This window comes from Xyrauchen texanus, chromosome 29 (genome assembly GCF_025860055.1).
Source record: "Xyrauchen texanus isolate HMW12.3.18 chromosome 29, RBS_HiC_50CHRs, whole genome shotgun sequence".
Classification (NCBI taxonomy): domain Eukaryota; kingdom Metazoa; phylum Chordata; class Actinopteri; order Cypriniformes; family Catostomidae; genus Xyrauchen; species Xyrauchen texanus.
The window spans coordinates 18,983,888-19,010,719 of record NC_068304.1 but is presented as its reverse complement, the minus strand read 5'-3'; the positions used below and the strand labels follow the sequence as shown (position 1 = coordinate 19,010,719).

The 26,832-nt window shown below is 40.6% G+C and overlaps 1 protein-coding gene across 3 annotated transcripts in view; it reads right to left on the bottom strand.

The window, feature by feature from the left end:
- The window catches only part of LOC127623383 (zinc finger protein 423-like), a 195,218-nt gene that overhangs the window by 139,023 nt on the left and 29,363 nt on the right, over positions 1-26,832 (bottom strand). For 2 of the 3 annotated variants that reach the window (XM_052097824.1, XM_052097826.1), the window contains exons 2-3: positions 21,853-21,912; positions 5,446-5,649 (exon numbers count right to left, since the gene is read on the bottom strand). In XM_052097824.1, coding sequence (XP_051953784.1) covers positions 5,446-5,649; positions 21,853-21,912 — 264 coding nt within the window. The remainder of the gene's footprint in view (positions 1-5,445; positions 5,650-21,852; positions 21,913-26,832) is intronic. The other variant, XM_052097827.1, reaches the window with a different exon arrangement.

The following is a 26,832-nucleotide window of genomic DNA, read 5'->3' as shown; positions in this document are numbered from 1 at the left end:
CCCAGAGCATGTTCCTTGTTTCACTTGCGAGGTCTGGCAACACTACAATTGGTATTTCGCCCACCCCTTAGCACAGAGTACTGTCATTTTTAATAGAACATTATTAACCGTTCTTTTATTTTGTTCTAACTGTTAACCTTTTGGAAAGAAGGCTGTGGATCTTCTGAACTGGAACAAAAAAAATATAGTTTTTGCTCAGAACAAACTGAAATGAAAAACATTTCAACAATGGCTTGAGTTTGGGTCGAGACTATCTGTTTGATTATCTGTTGAAGTGTTTAATAAAACACAATTAATGGATCATTATTCTTAGTCATTATATTTGCAATTCCTTGATAATGGCACAGAAATTGCAGACTTCACCTTTACATATTTTGGCAAATTTGCTAATGCTCACAGCTACCAACAGATTGCAACAGTCTGGTTCTGGAAGTACAAATCGCATTAATTTTAGGGGAAATTATGTTTAATGATTACTTACTATATAAACCTTTAAAGATAGACATACCAAGAGCGCCGAGGTTAATTAATGGTATAAGTTTCTGCTGAAGCTATCAGTCTGTGTTTTTTCAACTTTTTTTCAACATTAAAAAAAATCATGCTTAACTAGCAGAATCTGTGGTAAATAACTACACTACCTATGATCTTTGAAGGAGAAGATCCACCAATCAAAGAACCACGGCAAACAAACTACCATATTTTACTCTGCTAGCATATGCCTAGCACAGAAAATGCAAGTCAGCAGATTCCCTTAGGGCCAGACAATTATGATTACAGAATTTATAATAGCTAAAATAAGCATTTAAACAAAACTAGCTAAAACTAAGAAAATGAAATATATGAAAGCAGAAAATGAAACACGGTGAAAGTATTGTAGTTTGGAGAATTTATAAACATTTTGTTTGAGATTAAGCCGTGTCGCATGTCGAAGGCATGGCCTGGCAGTTAGCACACTCCGGACTGTTGTGCACATGCAGCCGAGTAAGTTTGAATCCATCTTGTGACATTGACTGACCCCATTCCTTCCTATTCTACCCATCATCTCCTGTCCTCTCTCAGCTATACCTATAAATAAAAGTGGCAAAAAAGCCACACAAAAAATGAACACGCCTCCCTCTCATTCGTTTTCCCACCCTTCTGTCTCGGAGCAGTAACAGAGAGAGTGTGAGCTGGGTAGAGCTATTTCTACTGACTGCAAACCCCCCTCCACTCCCTCCCTCCTATTTCTCTCTCTCTAAGTCCGTCTCTCTGGAGCGCTTGCCGTTCCCCTCAGTCTTCTGAAGGCGGGTTAATTAGCACTCGCCTCCTATTTGTATCTGACAGGTGGAGAGCCCGCCCCCCAGCTGACGGACAGCTCTCTCATTTACCCACACGGCTGCCTGCTTCACTCAACCATTCTCTGCCTTACTCACGAAGTCTCCTCTCTCTAATAGTCTCTCTCCCTTGCACTCCAAATTCATTTTATGTACAGGTGCATAGACGTTCAAAATATTTACCACTGTATTTTTGGTTTTTTTAAAGACATTTGACAAATGCTGTCAAATTAATTTTGATCTAGGAGGAACAAGCTAGAAGAGCTCAGCTGCCATGCAGTGGTCAACTCTGTGTGTGTGTGTGTGTGTGTTTTAAGAGGACATTTGTTTTAGGTTACAAACTGGTAATAACAAGGGTATTATGCTATAAATGTGGTTTATGAGGATATTTATGGTGTCCCCATAATTCAAATTGCAAAAAAATACAAAAAAAAAAAAACTAAATGTTTTTTTGAAAATGTTAAAATGCTGAAAGTTTTTTTGTGATTGTTGGGTTTAGGGGTATGGTATAGAATCTATAGTTAGTACAGTATAAAAATCATTATGTCTACGGAGAGTGCTCATAAGGATAGCCGCACTAACATGTGTGTGTTTGTGTGTGTGTGCGTATGCGCATTGCCATCACTGTCCCAATCCTCTCCTCCGCCTCCCCCCGCTGTGCTGCCACATTAGTTTATAAAGAATATAAACAGATACAGAAAAATTATAGGGTAGTCAAAATTGCATTTCACACCAGTAAGCTCTGGTTCTCCAATAAGATTTGACAGGTGGAATTCCAAAAATGCTGATATTTAATAAAACAGTACTGGGACATTTCACTCTAGCAAAAATTGATTGAACTATGGTTTTGCTTTGAACCATTTTTTGTTATCGGAGCAAAAAAAGACAAAATAACTGGCCATATTGTCTAAAATGCAAGTTATTTGATTTTAACTTTGCTTATAAAACTGTTGTATACAAACATTGTATACAGAGAGAGAGAGAGAGAGAGAGAGAGAGAGAGGTGAGTGTTGTTAACAGCCAGGGCCCAACCTTGGCCGGTTGCAGGGCAGTGGAGCGGAGCAGCACAGTGAATGTTCTCCATTTGATCTGAGTTTTTTTCCAAGCGCTCCTCAGGGAACGAGTGTTCCAGATTCCTCCTCTAGAAGAGCCTCCCATCAGAATCGGCCCACAGCACAACACTCACACACACACTTCATACACACTTTCACATGCTTGTGCACACAAACAATAAACTACACTTATGATTCACACTTATGATCCAATAGATTCACACACACACACACACACACACACACACACACACACACATAGAGTATGTACATATAGACTAGACAACATAATGGCGTCTAATGACCAGCATGTGTGTGGTGTCATTCTTAGACAGACACACTTACTTATACAAACTGCATTGCCAATTACGACTTCAATTGGTAAACAGAAACAATATAGGGTCATGTAGAATAATGTGACCCCAGATATTAGGAGAATAAGTGTAGACAGAGTATAATGGTTGCTCTATTCCTTTATATTACATACAAATGAAACAAAGATTCATGCAATGCAAACATAAAAACATATGTTGAAATCTAATCTTCCTTCTTAAACAAATTAATCTTACAGGGAGAGGAAATTAGAGGAAAATCAAACAATTAAAATTTTACTATTATAGAATATTAAATATGGTGCTATGGTGCAGGTTTGGCACCATATTTTATTTACTGTAAGTGCTGCAACGGAGGTGAATATTATCAGTGAATAACGACCTACAATTCATTCTCTTTGAAAAAAGTGATCGTATGACTTCAAAAGACTTGGAATATAGTCACATGGACTAATTTTGTGGTATTTTTTTGTTTTGTTTTTTGTGTGCTTGAGACATAGTCACTATTAACTACATGTAAATGTGGTTACATAACAGCATACAAGTTTGAAATGACATGAGGGTGAGTAACTAATGACATAATTGCAATTCTGGCATTAGCACTTCCTCTAAAGTGCTATAGAGTGAGATATAAAGTTGAATTTAGTTAATTGTTCAGCTAAAACAGAGCCAAAGACATTTGGAGGGACAGAAAGGCAGACATTTCTGGTCTCCAATATCGTCTCCTGTGGAGCTCATATGACCAGCGATCAATGGCTGCAAGGGAGAAAAGAAAAAGAGGAGGATGGAGGGACAGACGGATAAAGACATTGACAGCAGAGACTAATAGCAACTAATTTAGAGGTTATATTATTGTTGAAACAAGAGGACAGAGTGCGCACATCAGTTAGGTGCACAAACACAACAGCATAAACAGATGATGGGATTCCAGGTGAAATTCTATAGCCACAATGTCTGCTCTTCTGTTAAGGGAACAGAAATTTCATTTTCGTGGCATGGCATGGCTGTGTCTGAAATGAGAGAGAATATTCCTGCTCTGACGGGGCATGCGGTCATAATAATAACTGTAAATTGATAGAGTGGCTTTATGAGCCTTCTGCTGGTGTGCTGATATTGGCCAGGCTCTCCTCGGGGCCATGGGAACCATCCACTGCTCTCCACAACATGGCCTCTCTCTCTCTCTCTCTCTCTCTCTCTCTCTCACACACAAAGATCAAAGATACACATACATACATACACACGGATACACACAGAAAATGGCATGCATCTGTCCCTTATCTGAAGAAGTCACCACCAACATGTTACACTCTCCCCCACTAGACCAGCTCCAATAAGCGTCAAAAACTCTGATAAAAAAAGTATTCAACAGTGAGCTTTTAAATGTACTGCTTTATTTTATTTATTTAAAAAATATAAAAATGTAATTGTTTTTATAAAATACAATTTTATAGTAATAATAATAAATACAATATGATTATTACTATTGCCATTTTATTAAATAAATAAAATATTATTAAATAATATAAAGTATATAATAATACTACTACTACTAATAACTATTATTATTATTATTGAGTGGGAGCAGCCGCGATCCCAAGTTATTCCTCTTTCTCTAGCTCGCTCATCCCTGGGGACACTGCGTTTTACCATTTCATTTCACTTTCTTTATCCCCTCCAATATGCAACATGCAGTTCTCTGATGACTCTGGAGCAGAGATCGCCTCTAAAACCTAGGGCCAAAATTTCATTACTTTGTAAGCAGCCAAGGCTTTTACACTGTATTGTGTCCTTTCAGAAACAAGTGTGATCTGCAATGATGAGGGCCACTGGTATCATATTTGAGACGGTTTATACAGAACATTTTATACAACTGAAAAAAATTCAGAGAGATTATTCATAAAATATACTGCATGAGACTGCAGTGGAATTCTGTGCTCTTTGTCTCTCTGTCTTTCTACCTCTCCCCCTCTTCTCCTCAGTTTTTATGCTCGTTAAGGAGAGGCCCTTGATTAATCTGCTAGGAAGCAGATGCCCCTGCAGAGCCGCTTTCAGCGTTTCATTAATTACCGCTATTGTAATAACGGCTATTGTGTGTGTGTGTACTGCATGTTAGCTTTAAAACATCATTCTCCTGAGGGAATATACTGACTCCAGAACAGCCAACGGCCTCAGAGTAACCCTACTGCCTGCAAAACTAAACCAACTGCTGCCTCCAGCAGAATATTATTTTCCTCAGAAATAAAATTAGAAATATATGGTGAAGTCTATAATTTTTTTCAACGTTAAATTAGAATTATTATTATTATTATATCTGACCTGTATAGTCAACCACAAGTAAGCCATTCATATACAGACTACCCTAAAAACTGTAAACTGAATGGCCCTGTGCCACTTTTCAAAACATTTTGCAAAGACACAGCAACATTTGTTCAATCAGTAACGTGAGTTTGGGCAGGACTGTCTGTTTTCGAACAAACAGGTAGAACATACAGGTAGAAACTCCCACTGTTGCCATGTTGGGCTGATAAAAAACAAACAGAGCAATGATTTGAATGTACCACAGTGAAAAGCCACAGTTTTTAACATTCTTCAGGGAAAGTCAAAGTATGAATGGCTTATTTACATTTGTCTATCCACATTAAACTGGGGTAGAAGAAAAAATGCTAACATTGAAAAAATATATATATTACACTTTTTAAAAAATACACCTTTATAGACAGTGGAAGACTGAAACACTCATACACAAACCTGCTGGGCAAAGGTTGGTGCGATGCTCGGTCAGGTCTGCCAGGCACTCAAAGTCCTGTTGGCAGTTGTCACAGGTGAAGATGGAGTCATCATCTAGATCCTCCTCTCCAACCCTCTCATCATGACTCGTCACACTCTGTTCTCCGTCCTCTCCAGTTGCCCTGCTTTCTTTTCGATTGGAGTCTCGCTCTGATACTGCAGTTTCTACACACACACACACACACACACACACACAAGCACACCACAGACAGAAAAGAGCAAGATATGAGAACAAGGGATTGTTATTGACAGCTGTATCAAACTACAAAAATGTTTAAAGCCTGTTACATGCTGTACTTTATATTTGTGCTGATGATAGCTCCTTAAATCAATTTACAAAAACTACATCCTGGTTTTATCAAACAACTACAATTCCTTTGGAGTCCTTTTAAAATGACCAAAACATTTTTACATTTCTCATTCTATCAGGATAAATTCCAACTTCACATGTCTAGATTCAGTCAAAACTGCATTAAAGCTCCTGTGAGCCGCTAGACTAAAGTATAAGTGAGGGGCCGAGGCTTCGAGTGCCGCTTGAGCGTGAGCCACCCAGTCGCTCGTGGCACACGGTAAAGGACCAGTGGTGAAATCCGCCACTGCAATCATCCTCCTGCCATTGTGGCTCCATTTTCACACCTTATTATCACATTAAAGGCTCTACACTGAAATGACTACACATGAGACTGGAGAAAAAGGGAGGAGAGAGCCAGATTGAGTGTGTGTGAGAGAGAGAGAGAGAGAGAGAGAGAGAGAGAGAGAGAGAGAGAGAGAGAGAGAGAGATGAAGCGAGACAAGAACACGTACAAAACGCTGGGTGCTGAGAGACCTCGAACGCGAGACACTGATGAGATTGAGAAATATTTTGTTTTTACAAAACTTTAACTGAGAGACCATACAAAGCAAAGAAACAACATCAACAAGGCAAATGGAGAAGGAGAGAACAAGCGCAAAGGAACGGAGGAAACGTGAGGGGCAGAGAGAGCAGGAAAAAAAGGGGGAGGAAGTAAGGGGCCGGAGGGTGGGCTGCTCACCGGCTCCCGTGGGCTTAACATCCTGTCTAATCATCCTGGACTTGTGCAATCAGAGTGACGCAGGAGGTGGCCATTCCTGCGCTCCACACATTCTGATCAGCTCTAATTTGGCCAGGATTGCCGCTGCATTACACCGCTCTGCAGCAGACGAAGTTAATGGGGCCTGCGGATCGGAGCCCGGCCGGAGGAGAGCCAAGGCCTTGCTTTGGGCCCCAACCCAGTCCGGACTGCAGGAGGGGATGGATGGGTGGGCATAGAGCTAGAAGTTTGTCTATATACGTGGGGTTTGGCAGGTATCTGGAGGGGCATTTGGATGAAGCGTTGAGGTGCTCTAGTTTATTTCACCCCCACCAGAGCAGAGAGTAGAAAGGTGGGGGTGAAGGTGGGGGCATCATGGTGGTTTGGAGGGTAGTGTGGGCTGGGCTGGGGGTAGGAGGGGTAAGGCCATCTGTCCAGTGGTGAGAACACCGTCTGGACAGGGAGGAAAATGGCCCCTAACTGACACTACACTGATACAGCCTTGAGCAGCAGTTACTCCCATACACACACATGCAAACACACAAAAGATGCATTAACTACACTATTTCATCCATGAGAGCTTCTAATCTCTGGGAAAATGAATGGTGGCAGTAACCCTCATACACTCCCTACCTCTCCTCACTCAATCACACACACACACACACACACACACACACACACCCTGATTCCCCCAGGTGCCCTTATGCCAGAGGTACAAGCACTGCCAACCAAGGCACATGCCAGCACAACCTGCTACCATGGCAACGAGGGAGGAGCAGGAAGAGACCTTTCTCTACCCCACTCTTCTGCACTCCTCTCTCAATCCCTTCATCTCTCCAGTCGTAAGTGGTGCTGGCATGCAGGAGGAGACGGAAACAAGGACTAAAGTGCCCGGCGAACCCCTTTACACCATAGTTATTACATAGTAATGCACAAAACTACATATTTTCAAAATTGACTAGTTGGTGGGCTGCCTTAACAACCAGTTGACTCATCAGTCTTAAGAAAGCACAGTATAATTAGGCTGGTTTTGGGTTCATCTGACCCCATTAGACATATTACTTGTATTCGAAAACAGCTATATGGAAAGCAACGAAATGGAACATAATGCAAGTGTCAAGACGAGTTTAAAAAGTTGGACTATTTTTAAACTTAACATAACATTATTAAAAATGCAAAACTTGAAACAGAATGCTCAAAAACAGTGCAAGATGTGACGCAATGACCAAAGACATCTGTCTTTATTAGGCTCTGTATCCGGGTCACCTGAAAAGGATTTGATGCATTTAAAATAGGGCTTATACATAGACATTTTTGTATTCAAAAACAGCTAGACAAAGCACAACGAAATGGGCAGAACATAGGAGTCTCGAGACAAGTTTTTTAAAGTTTTACAACGTAAACCGTCTGACAGCTAAGAATGCAAATTAAAGCATCCTCAAAATTAATCAAAAATACTACAATTTAAAATTATTATAAATAAGAAAAAATCCAGATCAACCTCACTAATTGAATTGGTTGTTGGGCCATTGCGATCCATCCCCACAATTTAACTTCTCCATCCTTCTTGCTCTTTCTATATTCCTGTTTTGCATCTTCCTTTCATTACTGCTCCTCTCTCACCCTCCTTTCTGATAAGCAAGGGAGGGGAGTCTCTAGAGGGGGCCCTCCAGAACACACTCCATTAGAGTGCAGGGCCACCGTCATTACAGGGCTCCATTTCGCTCTCTGCAGTGGAAGATTGATACACACGCATCACGCACCTATGCTGCAGTCTTTCCACCTCCGACTGCGGCATTGACAAACACACACACGCGCACAAACGCACACATAAACACGCCGTGCGTGTAGTGTGAGTGGAAACTGATGGACCTTGGGGTGGGGCGCAGGTGGAGGTGAGGTGGCATGAACATTTCGATATATTCAATGATTCAGCTGAACCCCCTCATGTAGGTCTGGGAGATTGTTTTATTTTGTGCGTTTAACCGTTAAAATGCTTAATGCATGCACATAGACTAGCGCAAGGCCTGCAGAAGTGAGTTAAGGTCAAGGCAAACAAGGCTTAGCGGAATCGTTTTGCAGCGACACGCTGTGTTTTTAAACACAGACTGACTGTGGCACGGTCAAGCTCGATGAAATCCAGGCTGCGGAGAGTGCCGTCCAAAGAGACTAATGAATTTAAAGAAAGTCATTCAAAAGAACAGGCTCTTTTTATGCTCTCTGATATATTCTTAGTGCTCATATATTTCGCTGCTCTGCGCCGTAGGCTGCTAACATATATCTCTTGCAAGCGCCGCTCCTGACAGAGACCGTGCAGCTATTTTCGTTTCATTTCTGTAATAGCTGTCAAGCTAGCATTGCATCAAGTGCAATTCTAAGGTAACTGGGCTGCTATCTGTGTTGTTAATGTAGTAGAAATATGTTAGCGACATAAAACAGTGTTTAATATTTTTGTAATATCCTGCTTCAGGTGGGCTGTTGTGGCTGGAATGAGTGTGGGGGGCTGTTTTGCCCCTTCAGTGTCCTTTTGCGACACAGGAAGTGAAGGACACATACACACACTGGTGTAGCTCACAACAGGGTCTAGACTCTCTCTACTGTGAGAGGGCTAGGTGAGGAACAAGCCAAAGACACAGAATGTGCATGTGATTGGTGAGGGTTAGTGGACAACAGTGTGGCAAATTTGATAGAAAGCTACATTTATCAGAGTAGAAGTGATCCACTGCAGTATTTTAGAATAATGACCTCCAGATATTATGACAAAGACTTTATCAAACGCACATACACTTTGAGATTTTGTAATCCCAGGTGGTAAACTCTTTCACCAAACCTCTGTTCGTGTCGAGAGAGTGTGGGAGAGAGTATTTTATCAGTACTTTTAGTTAGGATGTGTGCTGTCCTCTCTCTTGTGGAGGAGCAACGTGTTAATGAGTGTTTGGGGGTCCTCAGCAGCGGATGTGCCCATAGCCCACCTCAACTTTGTCTCTGCCAGCTGCAGCCCCTGGCCAACTGCAGAGAGACAGCCAGTCCCAGCACAAAAAAGCTTGCACACATTTACTCACCATAAACATATAAACATTTCAGATACATCATTTATAAACATTATACTCAACACAAGAGTATCACAAACAAATGTACCATTCTCCCTCTCTTGCCAAAAAATGTAAAGTATCAATTTATTTTCTTTCAATAAGTGGCAAAAAGCCCAAAAACAAAATAAAAATCAGCAGTAAACATTTCAAATTGACAATATATTAATATTCATTTTTAACTGAATAATTCAATGGTGCTTGTGAGTTGCAGTCATTAAATATAGTCTCAGGAGTCTGCATCCATTCTAAAAGTGGTACAGTAGATTCCATATTCTAATGCAAAAGAAAAAAAAAAACATTAATATTCATAAAGCTTGGCCATTTTTAAAAAGCATATGGACTTCTGGTGCATTCTAAATTGATGCTCTGATTTGAATACAGTTCATTATTATATATAAATTAAATGTTTTCTTTTATGGTTTTGTATAATATTCATAGTAGTATTAATAGCCCTTCTTACTCTTTATATTGCATAAGGTTTTGTTTGTTTTACATAAAGATGAGCCTCAGGTTGTGTGTGTGTGTGTGTGTGTGTGTGTGTGTGTGTGTGTGTGTGTGTGTGTGTGTGTGTGTGTAAGTGATGGTTGGGAGGGGGGGTTCTACAATCGCCAAGATACCAAACCCACCCTCGCCCCATACACACACTTTCTCTCTCAGGAAAGACAAACAGCCATGTTTGGGGTAATTAGATGAGAAGTGAATTAGCAGAATCCACAGAGCAGTCATGTTGCAGAGCATAGCCCCGCCTTACAGGGACCTGCTAATTACCCCTCGTTAGGTTGATATGTATTTTTTTTATAAAGTGTGGAGCAGCCTCCATCATGAGAAAGCGAGAAATAATTAGCGTCGGTGTGATGCTGCCCTTAATGGACACCGCAAGGCACCCTCCACACTGAGGTAAGGAACGACGAAAGTGACAAAGGATCAAAACAATGCATTAGTGCCACGAAGAGTCCACAGGTCCACCTTCACAAAAGAGATGTTGTCTTTGTATTTGCGCATAATGATCAATAAAGTTACAGGTGAAGTCAGAAGTTTACATACAACTTAGCCAAATACATTTGAACTCAGTTTTTCACAATTCCTGACATTTAATTGTAGAAAACATTCACTGTCTTAAGTCAGTCTGAATCACTGCTTTATTTTAAGAATGTGAAATGTCAGAATAATAGTAGAGAGAATGATTTATTTCAGCTTTTATTTCTTTCATCACATTCCCATGGGTCAGAAATTTACATACACATTCTTAGTATTTGGTAGCATTGCCTTTATATTGTTTAACTTGGGTCAAGTGTTTTGGGTAGCCTTCCACAAGCTTCTCACAATAAGTTGGAATGGAATTTTGGCCCATTTCTCCAGACAGAACTGGTGTAACTGTGTCAGGTTTGTAGGTCATCCCTATGCTTCACAGTGGGGATGGTGTTCTTCTGCTTGCAAGCCAACATTGGGCATGAGTTGCTCAGCAATGCTGATGCTGACTATCACACCTGGAGTCGCAAGTTCGAATCTAGGACATGCTTAATTTGAGTTACTCCAGCCAGGTCTCCTAAGCAACCAAATTGGCACAGTTGCTAGGGAGGTGAGTCACATGGGGTAACCTCCTCATGGTCGCTATAATGTGGTTCACTCTCGGTGGGTCACGTGGAGAGTTGTGCGTGGATGCCGTGGAGAACAGCGTGAAGCCTCCACATACGTTATGTCTCTGTGGTAACACGCTCAACAAGCCACGTGATAAGATGCATGGATTGACGGTCTCAGACGCTGAGATTCGTCCTCCACCACCCGGAGTCACTACGCCACCACGAGGACCTAGAGCGCATTGGGAATTGGGCATTCCAAATTGGGGAGAAAAAACAACATTGGACATTATAGCCAAATAGTAAAATGTTTACTTAATCGGACCAGAGGACATTTCTCCAAAAAGAAAGATCTTTGTCCCCATGTGCTCTTGCAAACTGTAGTCTGGCTTTTTTAATTGCGGTTTTGGAGCAGTGGCTTCTTCCTTGCTAAACAGCCTTTCAGGTTATGTCGATATAGGACTCGTTTTTCTGTGAATATAGATACTTGTCTACCTGTTTCCTCCAGCATCTTCACAAGGTCTTTTGATGTTGTTCTGGGATTGATTTGCACTTTTCGCACCAAACTACATTCATCTATAGGAGACAGAATGTGTCTCCTTTATGAGTGGTATGATGCCTGTGTGGTTTTTATACTTGCTTACTATTGTTTGTATAGATAGTTTGTATAGAACGTGGTACCTTCAGGCATTTGGAAATTGCTCCCAAGGATGAACCAAAATTGTGGAGGTCCTGGTTGGCTGATTTATTTACATTTTCCCATGATGCCAAGCAAAGAGGCACTGAGTTTGAAGGTAGGTCTTAAAATACATCCATAGCTACACCTCCAATCAGAAGCTAATTGGCTAAAGGCTTGACATCATTTTCCAAGCAGCTTAAAGTCACAGTAAATTTAGTGTAAGTAAACTTATGACCCTCTGGAATTGTGATATAAGCAATTAAAAGTGAAACAATCTGTATGTAAACAATTGTTGGAAAAATGACTAGTCATGCACAAAGTAGATGTCCTAAATGACTTGCCAGAAATATAGTTTGCTAATATTAAATCTGTGGAGTGGTTACATTTTTTTGTTAATGACTTCAACCTAAGTGTATGTAAACTTCTGCCTTCAACTATATATATATATATATATATATATATATATATATATATATATATATATATATATATATATATATATATATAGGCTGTCGATTTAACGTGTTAATAACGTGCGATTAATTTTACAAAAAATAACGTGTTAAAAAATTAACACAATTAAATCGCAATGCTTTCCTGAGAAATGCAAGCTTGTAGTACCACCTGTTTACTCCAGAGGGCAGTAAGTGAAATTTCAGCTGTGTGAGCAACACACAGTTTATTACAGTGAACAAAACATTAACAACCCTTCAGCGGACACACAACACAAACATGCGTTATGTTCTTGCATTCAAAACACTTGGAGCGCAAATACGAACTAAGGGATCTCAAGATGTGTTTAAAGATTGAGTATTAAACTATATTTAACTTATCACAGTGACCTAAACATTTTACTTTTATGACGCAATACACCCAAGACGCGACACAAGCATGTTTGACGCAGGTCGTATGGTCTTTACCTCACAAATATTTAATTACCAACAAGGTTAAGGGTTACAGCGTTTTTACCCAGTCAATCTTTATTTAAGAAACATGCTCCCTGAAATAGATCCACTTTGCTCCTTCTGTAATGCTGCAGATTAATCTGCCCCTCACCTTTTTTTGGGAACGTGTCCACGCTGTAGTATTTTGGAGAAAATGTTGTTTGTTTGGGCGTACCTCTATTTTAACTAGTTTTTCTTTGCTTTATATAGACGTTTTATTTGGTTTTCACAGATTTGATAACTTAATTTTCTGATTAATCTGTTTATTTTTCTTGCCAAGTTTTTTTTACATAAGTGTAAATGTATGTCTATAAATCCCCTATTTGCACTTTTTTGTAAAGACTTGAAATATTATTTAAATACTCTTTGTACCTCCAACAACTCAAAAGCATTGAAAACATTGCACAATGTAATTAATATAATGTCTTGTTATTATTGTAAAATATATCTGTAGTATTGTGTACTATGTATACCCCTGGCTTGTTTCTAAAAAAAAAATTGTATGCCAATGATTGACTTATGATCAGTAATATGGTAGTAAACAATACATTGTATTTTAAAGCCACTTTTTGTATGGTCTTATCGATGATGAACTCTTCTGCTACAAGAATTTTATGCATTTGAATTATCTGAATATTTTTGTATTTTAAATATATATATAATTTTTAAATATTTAAAGATAAATATGTATAATTATTTCATCATTACATATTGAATTATTGTTATATGAGGGGCTTTCTCAGCAAATATTTGTATGTTCGATTAATCGCTATTAATTAATCAGGACACCATGTAATTAATTCGATTAAAAATTGTAATCGATTGACAGCCCTAAATATAATACATGATATGTATACATATTTTAGTATGAATTATGCAAGTTCCAATAAGTACAAAAAGGGGAAATCCATGTATGAAGTCATGAGAAAAAAATCAAGAGAAACAAAGAGAGAGGGAGAGGATGAGCAATCCAAAGGTATTTTTTGCACAGTTAACAAGAGGTAAGAGTAAGCATGGTTTGGGGATAAGAGCAAAATCCTACACACACCATTACACTACTATACCCCAACAAAAGAACCAGCCACACTTTGCTGTACTTGAAAAATATCAGCTCCAACTTCAACAAGACATCAGTTCCTTTTTGTGCCTATAAAAACATCTAAAGCACAAGGCTGTCTTTCAACTGCACCACAAATACAGTACAGACATACGGACACATACTCAAAGCAGACGTGGTCAAATGTAAACCAGATCAAGGCTGCATTAGTAAGAGAGACCAAAGGAATTGCAGTGCTGATCTGAGCTCGATTAGGGATGTCTGATCTCATCACATGAACACAAACTACCTGTCAAAGTCCATCACTCATCTTGTCCCTGAAAACTGGCACAGACACAATCTCTGATAGGAAACATTAATGATGTTAGAACACAGCAAGACACAAGTGAGAGGCGATCCATTTTTAATATGGCATCTTACAAATATGATGCCTATTCTGTAGGTAGTTTCCTGTAGCTTAACTGTTAAAGGCTGGGTATACTTCATTTTTGTGTGCTCCTGATCAGATTTCGAACAGTTGACCATGTTGCCTTTCAAAGTATACTCTCCTGACCAAGTCTATAATGTAGTCTTGATTACACTTCAGAAATAATAATTACATTTAGATATATAGATATTATATTGGCAGTTGGCACTGATCATTAAATAACCCATATTAGTCGACCATTAGCAATAAGGCCACATGTATGGCACATATATATTCACATTGTGCGTATTACGGGTTGGAGTGGGGCAGGGGCCCCTGATGGCCCAGCGCTTGAGCAGGTGCACTGCATGCATGTGATCTCTCGGGGGAGTGCGGGGCCTAACACGGTAAACACGGGATCTTTTTGAAGCAAGCGGACCTCTCTCTCTGGCTCCACTGGCCTCTGCTTGCAACATTTCCACAATACCATGTGGCCTCCAGGGACCTTCGCTTGCCAGCCACACTGTATTAGCCTCCCCCTCTCGAGAGACCCAGCACCCAACACCCGCACACCCAGACACGAAGAAGAAAGAGAGGGAGATGATGAAAGAGCACGTCATGGAAGGATGGAAATTAAATCACACAGAACACACAAACAGCCGTACAGCTGCTCACCAATGCCATCACCTGTTCCAGCTCGTGGCACGACACTTGTGTGTGCAACACACAAACGTGCATTTGACCCACACATGCGTTGCACTCTGACATGCGCAAATATACGCAAACGGCGAGATGCTAATGAATACACACAAAGAGGCAGACACACACCTCCTCTTTACACATTAAAACTATTTTCTTGTCAGTGCCTTGGGGAAATTAAAAATATATTATGAAGCTCCAGAGGTTCGTGCAAGGAGATGAAGAAAAATAGAGAGGGACACAAATGAGAGAGTGAGACAGACAGCGAAACATGAACTGAGAGAGAGAGAGAAGACACACAAAAGCACTTGAGGTTTAGAGAGACGGATCTCTTGCTTGTACCCTTTTTTCTAAACTGTCATGCAGAAAGAGGGCCATTTTGGGGCTTGATGTAGCCAACAGTCATCTTCCTCCTCCCCTCTCATCCCATCCCATCCCCGTCACCAAACGGAGGGCAGGGAGCCAAAGAGCCTTTCATAAAACGCATGGCTGAATCTAGCTCAGGTTAGATTCCAGAGGGGACGGAGCATGTGCAGGGGCCAAGAGACCAACTGATTTTTCACTCTATATGTGCACGTGTTTACACAAACACAGGCACAAAATCATATTACAGATCTCATAGATCCACTGCTGCTTCTGCAGGGATCAACCTTTAGGATAGCCTGAGGGCCCAGGAAAACTGAGAGAGTTTCGGCACCAGTTGAAGGAGCAGTCTCTGCACTATCGGGCCACTGCTGCATAGTCTATACATCTCACATTTTTTGATCATGTACATGTGTTTTAATGGCTTGCCAATATTTGGTTTGTACATTCTTGTGAAATTTTGAATATTCTTCAAGTTTATTCTGTGGATTTAAGTATGTCACCAAGGTAAAGTCATCCAGCTGGTTCTATGGAAATTACGAGGAGCGAATAAATTGTAATAGTTTTTAAAAAATAAAATAAAATCATGTTTTGCACCATATGCCAATGTTTTCCGGCAAAATTGTGCATAAAATAGCTATGATGTAATGGTTACATTACAGCTTCAGCATAATTTCCAGCTATTACTACAAATTAGATACCAAATTATTAAAATTTATTTTAAATATGAACATTAAATAAAAAAATATATAATTTTTAAGAAATATATTTTGTAAATAAATAAAAATTAATATTTTTTATTATATATATATATATATATATATATATATATATATATATATATATATACACACACATACACACACACAGTATCTCAAAAAAGTGAGTACAACCCTCACATTTTTGTAAATATTTGATTATATCTTTTCATGTGACAATACTGAAGAAATGACACTTTGCTACAATGTAAATTTGCTGTCCCCTCAAAATAAACTCAACACAGCCATTAATGTCTAAACCGCTGGCAACAAAAGTGAGTACACCACTAAGTGAAAATGTCCAAATTGGGCCCAAAGTGTCAAAGTTTTGTGTGGCCACCATTATTTTCCAGCACTACTTTAACCCTCTTGGGCATGGAGTTCACCAGAGCTTCACAGGTTGCCACTGGAGTCCTCTTCCACTCCTCCAAGACGACATCATGGAGCTGGTGGATGTTAGAGACCTTGTTCTCCTCCAACTTCCATTTGAGGATGCCCCACAGATGCTCAATAGGGTTTAGGCCTGGAGACATGCTTGGCCAGTCCATCACCTTTACCCTCAGCTTCTTTAGGATCATGCTCTGCTTCAGTATGTCACAGTACATGTTGGCATTCATGGTTCCCTCAATGAACTGTAGCTCCCCAGTGCCGGCAGCACTCATGCAGCCCCAGACCATGACACTCCCACCACCATGCTTGACTGTAGGCAAGACACACTTGTCTTTGTACTCCTCACCTGGTTTCCGCTGCTTTCTTGTGCATCATCTTTAGAAGAGGCTTCCTACTGGGACGACAGCCATGCAGACCAATTTGATGCAGTGTGCGGCGTATAGTCTGAGCACTGACAGGCTGACCCCCCACCCCTTCAACCTCTGCAGCAATGGCAGCACTCATACATCTATTTCCCAAAGACAACCTCTGGTTATGACGCTGAGCATGTGAACTCAACTTCTTTGATCGACCATAAAGAGTTCTGAGTGGAACCTGTCCTGTTTAACCGCTGTATGGTCTTGGGCACTGTGCTGCAGATCAGTGTCAGGGTCTTGGCAATCTTCTTATAGCCTAGAAAATATTTATGTAGAGCAACAATTCTTTTTTTCAGATCCTGAGAGAGTTCTTTGCCATGAGGTGCCATGTTGAACGTCCAGTGACCAGTATGAGGGAGTATGAGAGCGATAACACCAAATTTAACACACCTGCTCCCCATTCACACCTGAGACCTTGTAACACTAACGAGTCACATGACACCGGAGAGGGGAAATGGCTAATTGGGCCCAATTTGGACATTTTCACTTAGGGGTGTACTCACTTTTGTTGCCAGCGGTTTAGACATTAATGGTTGTGTGTTGAGTTATTTTGAGGGGACTGTACACTCACTACTTTACATTGCAGCATAGTGTCATTTCTTCAGTGTTGTCACATGAAAAGACATATTCAAATTTTGACAAAAATGTGAGGGTAATACTCACTTGTGAGATACTGTATATATTAATATAGATTTAATTAATACATTTTAAATTACTAATAAAAATGTTACTTTTTTAGGAAAAAAAAATATCTGTGATGGATCAGTGAAAATGTATGCGGGGCAAGTAAAAATCTTAACTCCAATCGGGACAGCAGAAAAAATCCTCATTGTTGAGTCTTGCTTGGTACCGACTACTGCACATACACTTCGTTCTCCCTCTCTCTTTGGCCTTGACAAAAGTTTAACGCGTGCAGAGTTCGACAGCATAGGCCATTAAGAGGGTAATAAATAGGCCCAGTTTGGTGTCGTGCTGCCAAATAAAACCAGAACACAACAGCTCCCTTTCTGCGCATGGAATACACAGGTGACCAAAAGCTCACATAATGGGTGAAGTCACAATGACACGCCCAGTGTGGGTGAGACTGAGGGTGACTGAACAGTGCTCTCTAAATTGGTTTTCTTAAGAGGTCTTGTCAGCCCACCAATAGCTGAGGGAGAAAACGAATAAAATAATTAAATTCAAGACTATTACAGCCCCTATTGGCCAGCATGAGGGGATATGAGCAGCCTTTTTCCACAATGAATCATAGTCGGGGACACACACACAGATTGGGTGCTTGTATGCTTGTGTGTGTGTGTGTGTGTGTGTGTGTGTGTAGTGTACACAAGTAAAAACATACTTGATCCCTACAAATGTGCGTCAGACCATGTCCTATATGTTGACAAAGCAAAGTCTCTAGAGCTATTGTTTCAAAATGTGTCCGTGTGTGTGTGTGTGTGTGTGTGTGTGTGTGTGTGTGTGTGTGTGTGTGTGTGTACACATCCAAAAAGCACAGCTCTCTGACAGGAAGCAGGAAAAACAATGCTCAACTTCACAGCTCTGATGACACTTATAAAAAACAATTCCCCCTCCCTGCTCCCTCTTTCAAAAATGACAAGCGTCTGCATCTGTCTCTATAAACTCTCCCTCCTCTTCCTTCAACCGAACGACCGACCAACCGACCCCCACCCCTCCCTCCCTCACTCTCTGAGACTTCAGTGTCAGACCTGGCTCATTTTCTCTCTTTTCTCCTTTCCATCTCTTCTTCCCCTCTAGGCCAGGGAGGGATGGGTTGTTTTGCTATCTCAGGGAGCATGGGGTGGAGAGAGAGAAAGAGTCGGAGATAGAGAGGGAAATGGGGGGTGTCCCTCAGGCCCGCTCCCCCAGCGGGACAGACTGAAGGGGCCTCCAATCAGGTCCTCAGGGGCCTGCGGGTGGGGAGGCGGGGCTCTAACTTTTTCTTTTAACCTCTCCACCCCTTAACTCCAACCACCCTCCCACCACACCACTGCACTCTCTAAACTCAGCACACATTTTCCACAGAGAAATAATAATACAAAATAAACAAAAGTAAATTTAATACCAGAAAAAGCCTGCCAGTGTCCTTGTCGACATCATCTCCCAGGGAATAAAGGGAAGGTTTTTTTTTTAAAAAAGAGATGGCGAGTGGCCCCTTGAGCCCCAAACACAGCAGCACAAACAAACACAGGAGAGAGTATGGATAGGGGGAAGGGGTAAAAGAATAAGTAAAAGAATAAGTAAAAGAATAAGGGAGACAAAGAGAAAAGAAAAGAAAGACAAGGTGACTTGGAATGCAGAAAGCGACCAAGTCCACCTGGAACGGAGGTGGTTTTGGCAAGCAGAGGGAAAAAAGGTTGATTAGCACAAGCAAATGGGGTTACAGCATGGAAGAGAGAAATGAAGAAGAGAGGGATGGAGGGAGGAGTCAAGGAAGGGAGGAAGAGCACAGGGTTAGCAGGAGCCCAGGGACTCCCCATCCTGCTGTATCTCACACACACAGCACTTTGCAGCCACCCAGGACCTCAGTCAGCACCCCTGCAGCACTCCCTCAGGGCCGGTTAGGAGAGGCTCACATCATCCTCTCAGGCCCCCAGGGCCCTTCTCTCTTACTATCTTCTCTTTGCTGAGCTCACCACCTCTGCCAAGCACAAGGATGTAACAGCATGTATATACGGATACATACACTTAGAAATGCATATAAATGAGAACACAAACAAACTCGCACTAACTAAGAACGGGGGAAAGGGATTGGGAAAGGAAAGAAGCCATTATCTAACTCACATCAGACATATTAGCACAACTCTGTGACATCTTGAAACTTACTGTATACTCTGTGCCATGGTTCCAAAAAGATTTCCAAAAAGGAAATCTTCACATTTTCAACTTGGCGAGTAGCATCCATGCTGCATTTGCTCAGTTTTGGTCTTAAAGTGACAGTTCACCCAAAATTCAAATTCTCTCATAATTTCCTCTTGGTTTTTTTTCTTGTGCAGAACACAAATTATAATATTTAGAAGAATATTTCAGCTCTGTAGTTCTATATAATGCAAGTGAATGGGTGCCAAAATTCGAATGCTCCAAAAACCACAAAAAGGCATCATATAAGTAATTCATATGACTCCAGTGCTTAAATCCATGTCTTCAGAAGTGATATGATAGGTGTGGGTGAGAAACAAATCAATATTTAAGACCTTTTTTGCTATAATTCTTCTCCCTGCACAGTGGGGGGGTGATATGCATGAAGAATGTGAATCACCAAAAACAAAAGAAGAAGAATGTAAAAGTTAAAAAAATTATAGTAAAAAAGGACTTTCATATTGATTTGTTTCTCACCCACACCTATCATATCACTTCTGCCGACATTGATTTAACCACTGGAATCTAATGGATTACTTTTATACTGACTTATGTGATTTTTGGAGCTTACATTTTTTGGAAAACATTCACTTACACTGTATGGACCTACAGAGCTGAGATATTCTTCTAAAAGTCTTCATTTACGGTCAGCAGATCAAGTGAAAGTCATCCACATCTGGGATGGCATGAGGTTCAGTAAATGATGAGAACATTAAAATTTTGGGGTGAACTATCCCTTTAATACTGTGAAACCTGTAAAACTAACTTTCTTCCATGGAACACAAAATTAGATGTTATTTAATAAAAAAGAAGATTCAAGTCCCTAACATTATGCCTTAACATCCCCTTTTGAGTTCAAGAAAGCGAGTTAGATAGGTTTGGAACAACATGAAGAAATGATGACAGAATTTCATTATTGGGATAACTATCCCTTTAAAGTCAGCATGAAATCAAAATCGACCCTTTTAATTTTCTTAATGCACATTCCTCTACCACACCTGGAGTCGTAAGTTCGAAATCAGGGCATGCTGAGTGACTTCAGTCAGGCTTCCTAAGCAAAAAAATTGCCCCGGTTGCTAGGGTGGGTAGAGTCATGTTGGGGTTTCCTACTCGCGGTTGCCATAAAGTGGTTTGCTCTCGGTGGGGCACATGGCGAGTTGTGAGCAGATGCCGCGGAGAATAGCATGAGCATCCACGTGCGCTAGGTCTCCGCGATAACACACTCAACATGCCACGTGATAAGAAGGGGAATTTTTTTTATAAATAAACTAAAATACACATTCCTAGTCTTATTGTGAATGATTACTATAATGACGTATACAAAGGATTCAACAGAAAATAAAAATTGGCTTTGTAACTTTTATTAAAAATAGGTCGGCTTCTGAAAAGTTTTTCCTTTGTTGCTGACGTTGACAAAAACAGTTCTTTTTTTCCAACCCCTATCTTCCAAACACCTGTCATATGAAGATTACTTTTCAAGATCCTATCAATTCCAATAGATAAAATCAAGTCCGCACTACATTTTCAATCTCATTCACAAATAATCCAGAAATTCATAGCTGTATCTCCTTTGTTGGAAAAGGTCCAGTCAAAAACCACAGCACGGCTGATGAAACGGTAATGTTTTCACCTTACAATTTAAATACATCTAGATATGGCTCAACATTCAGAAACACTTGACCCTAAACTACGAGAAGAGAACGGGGCCTTCTGTGGTAACACGTAGAAAAACAATATCTAAATCAGCCTGCTTGGATTTTGCTAAATAGAATGTTCCTCTCCTGAGAGGACATGTAATCAAACTCGTCAAATCATGCAATATTACACTGAGTGCAGCATTACATTCAGCTTTTACAACCGACAAACACTCAGACAGGAAGCACAACTAAGCCTCCAGTCCAGTATGCACCTGGGCGCCATCCTCTTGTGCCTTATTAACCCCCCCGCCCCGCACACAGGACTGAAGGCCATGTGGAATTGATATTATAGATTGTGATGCAGGGGGTTGGCTCTGTGCGGGGGTTTTGGACGTATCATTGAAGGATGTGCTGGACGCCCCACTAACGGCTGAAATCATACCTGTCTGAACAGAGGAGTCCCAGCCACTGGCGCAGTCTGTAGATTCGGCCTCTTCTACCGCTATATATATATATAAATATAGAAAGAGTGAGAGAGAGAGAGAGAGAGAGAGAGAGAGAGAGAGAGAGAGACATTAGAATGCTTGTGAAGCCAAACCACACATTTTGAGCATGCAAACATTTATGGTATTATTTTCAGAAGTGCGCTATCTAAATGGCAGCCTATGTGTCTATGATGTGTTCGATCTGATTGCTGGATGTACATCAAAGGGCTTTATTGTGTGTGTGGTCATTGTTTGTTTGTCTATCTGCTAATTTTGGAGGTGAAAAAACAGGTAACGGGAGGTATTGAGATGAGAGGACGTATGTGTGATGAAGGTTTTCCTGGGCATAGTCAAGGAAGGAAGCCCCACTGGCACACAAACAGGAAACAGTGTTCAGGACACAATGAGAACTTGACCCCCACCCCGTAGCCTCCAAGCACTTTGGCACACAGCTTTCTACAGTCTAAAATGGAAACACGCACACAGAACTTAGAAGCTATATTAGTATTCATATTACGGTAATTATATTTACTGTACTCTACCCCTAACACACAGAAACCTGTTGATATTTTTTACACATTTTACTATATTTGTGAGGACATTTTTAAAAATCCAACAACAAACAAGGTTGGTAGTTTGCACAACCCCTCCACATTAGACGACAGAGGCATTAGTGCATGAACATTGATTTTCAGCATGAAAGAACTGGTAAGGACTTTTGAAGGAATATTCTGGACTCAATAGAAGTTAAGCTCAATCAACAGCATTTGTGGCATAATGCTGAATAAAACAAAAATGTATCTCAATTCATAACTCCTTTTCTTTAAAAAAGCTAAAATCTTGGTCACATTGAGGCACTTGCAATGGAAGTGAATAGGGCCAATTCATAAATGGTAAATACTCTCAGTTTCAAAAGTATAGCCACAACATATTAACACTATGCATGTTAACATTCTTTATAGAGTGAGAAAATCAAGAATGTTTTCTGTGCCAAAGTTATATCCAATTTTACAAATTCGTTGCCATGATGACCAAAATATTTTTTATATTATTTATAATTTTCTGCCTTTAAACCCATGAAAAACTGGCCTCATTCACTTCAATTGTACATACCTCGCTGTAACCTCCATCTTTGCTTTTTATATATATATATATATATATAAAAATATAAATAAGAAAAAAAAGAGGGACGAGTGCAAGTTAATTTTTGGTAATCAACATTTTGAAACAAAAGCTGTCGATTGAGCTTCAATTGTATTGAACATAGAATATTCCTTGAAGTGTAGATATATGCAGAAAGGTCACTAACATCAAACCAGGCAGACTGCGTCTTCATGCGTCTTCATGCGTCACATTTTAATATGCGAAAGCACGAATGAGATCTGAGAGCTGTGGCGGACAATCCTCACACAAAGCTATTTGTAGCTTATATGGCTTCAGAAGACTTGGAATTTATGGACTACGTTTATGATGTCTTTTTGTCATTTTTGGAGCTCAACAGCCACGGTCCCCATTCTCTTTCATAGTGTTGCAAAGAGCAGCCAGTATATTCTGCCTTTCTGTCTTACATGGATGAAAGTACTCAAATGAGTTTGGAACTTCATGAGGGTGAGTAAATAATTCCAGAATTTTCATTTTTGAGCAATGTTCCTTTCAAGAGACTTTTATAAGAGAAAGAAAGTTTGAAAATAAAAGACAGAGAGAGCAATGAGGGAGACCAAATCTGCTCTGTGTAAAGGAAATTGTGGTTAGATATGCTCTCGCTGGCATTGGGCATCACTGCAGTCTCACTAAACCCATTTCCTCACAGGAAAAGACTCTCAGAGAAAGACGGAAAAAGAGAGAGACAAAAGAAGAGAAAGATAGAGAGCGAGGGTTTGCAAAAGGCAAGAACTGCACTGTCCCTGACAGCCATACTGCATTCCTTCCACATTATCAGTTCCTTGATTACACACAGACTCTCTTTTTCCTTCAAACACACAAACCAAAGGAGAATGTGCTGTCCGGGCCACCGTACGCCACTCACACCATGGCTGCTCCCAGCAGGGTGGTCAGTGTGAACTTAACTCCACTACCACCCCCCTTATTCCATATTCTACTCTGATGCCAAGGCCAACAGACCCATTTCCCTCTCAGAGCTGAGGAAAATGATGTGAGGAAAATGATGACCGCAGACACTCCGGCGAGGAGCTCAGGAGTTCCAGCGCAAAGCCTGCCATCAAGGCCCAAAGAGCCGTGCCAGGTCAGAATGACTAGCCTGTTACCAGATGCCAAGCTCTGGAGCCCAGAAATAACAGAAGGCCTTTGCTAACAGGACACTGAATTCCTCTCTTCCACTCCTTTCAAAGTCAAGGGTTACGTCTCACCTCTCATTCCCTTTCCTTTTCTCTTGTCCTTTGTTTCAGAGTCTATCAAGTTTTTCCTCTCTGTTACTCAAATTCCCATTCCAAAATGATGCTTGGCTGGGTGTTTGGTTTTGTTTATCCTTGTTCCAGACATGGAGGTGCTCTTGCTTTCCTCTGTGGCTCTATGTTTTTGAGAGAGTTTGTTAGGATTGGGTTAAGATGGTCAACTAGTCATCCAACACCTGACTGGTTGATTAATGAGGTCAACTATTTTATCAAGATTTTTACTTGCATATTTCTTTGTTTTTTTTTTTATTTTTAGAGGTGACGCTAATGGTGATGTGCTTAATTTGTGCTTAAGCTAAAGGCGATGTGCTTTAGTTGTTAGTTTGCAGCTAGTTTGTAGTTTTCAGTTATACACATTCAGACAGATGTCACTAGTGGTTGCGTTGCATCTTGCATGCTTTTTTGAACATCTAACCACAAGTGTTGCATTAAGACACCAAGTAAATTTTAAAATAGTTCAACTTGTTTCTCAAAAATGTCTTGAGACCCCTGCATTATGTTCCATTGTGTTACGCCCAATCTTGCCATTTTTGGATTCCAGAATGCATCCAATGCTCCTAAATAAATGTGTCCGATCGGGGTCAGGTGAACCAGCCTTAATACCGATTAGTCAACTAGTCCTTTAGGCAACCCACCAGCGAATCAACTTTGAAAATATGTGATTTTGCACATTCCTAATGTTTGTGTGTACTGTTCCTTCTCTATTCAAAGAATGCTTCCAGCCCATGTTTCTCTCCTGGCCTGAGCCGTTCCGACTCCATACTGCACTGTTTATCAGGGGAGATATCATGCTGCTTTTTCTAGTCAGATCTGCTGTCTTGTTCTCCACTATGCTGGGTTGGGCTGCTCTCCCCATGGCTTTATGGTATGCACCCAGTAGTCTGAAAAGAGTGCTGCAAACTCATACAAAAACATAAATACTTGCAAACACATACAAATACACAGAAAGCAATGGGTCTCTCCAGAAACCCAGCCTACACTGCAGGTGCTAAATACACTAAGACACCCACACTCACAAAAAGCTTCTACCTTCCTTAAGATGAGATAATTGGTGGTGATTGCTGAGGCAAGCATCAGTATTACTCATACATAGGTCTTCAGAACCCCTAAACCAATGTATTAAAAAGTATTTGGCATATAACTTGTACAGAACACTAAAGACATAAATTATACCACAAAGCAGGCAGTTTGTTGGGGAGATCTGTTTTTTCTTTTCTAAGTGATCAAACTGATTTTCACCAGCCGGATGATAAAAATCCGTAAAACTACACCGTTTTCCAAAAGTAGTAAAGGAGAGTGTTTTTAAAGGTCTCTATTTTCGGTAGAGGCTAATGCCATTCTAGTGTGGATGAGAGGTGTAAATGTAGCGAAATTAGTGTGTTTTCAAATGAAAACAGATTTGGACATGTGGACACAGAGTTCGGTTGGGCTCTTTTGAATTTGGCCAATTGGAACCACCAGACAACTAGATCATATCACCTTAGCAACCAACTATCAAGCAAGCACCACAGAAATGTAAAAGTTTGGTTACTAGCATAAGATGTTGCAATCCAAGAATGTATAGTGAACCAGCGACCCGAATCTCATCCACTCCACTCCGAGTGCTCAATACTCCTCGTCCAAATGAGGGACGTCACATTCCTGAAGACACATCTTCCCAATGGAGAAGGAAAAAAGCGCTAAATTACTCCCAATCAGAGCGCCACTCATCCCCCATTTCCCGCTTCATTAGAGGAAGGATATTGGAGTGTAGTCAGGCAGAGAAAAAAAGAGCGCAGGAGTGCGGAGGAGGAAGAGGGTTATGCTAGACAAATGCCCTACGTCTCTCAAACACACACACACACACACACACACAGACAGCTCTGTCAGCCTCAGGCTTCAGCACAACAGCACCACACACAGTTGAGCCCAGATCGCTGTCTAAAAACAAAGCTGCCAGCAGCACTGGCAGACCTCTGCCTCCTACACACTATTGCACTGCACTAGGCTCCAGCCAAGTAAGACATACTTTCACTCTGCATCACTATCTTTCTCTCTCTCTCACACACACACACACATCACACACACACACACACATACACACACACACACACACACACAAGTAGCTACAACTCCACATCCAGAGTGAAGTCAAAGGTCAGAGCACTATCAGTGAATGAGAAGACATACAGTGCTCCAAGAAATATTTAAACACTTAAATGGAAAGTTCACCCAATTCTGTCGTTCTTTACTCACCTGAATTTTTATTTTCCTTTAAATTACATTTAGACATTTTTAAGAGTGAAGTGTACAAATATTTTTGGAGCCACTGTACAGTATATAAAAGTGACTGCAGGTGCTATAGAATATAAATAATCACAGTTATAAAAATCTGAACCCAAACACATAAAGGAGTGGCTGGACACTCTTCTATAGGGATGGGCCGTACAGCTGTAGACCACTGGACTACAGATGGCTCCTAGCACATACAAAGTCCTGAGTTACTCAGACTCTCCAAGCCTCCCAAAAACAAGAATTAAACAACCC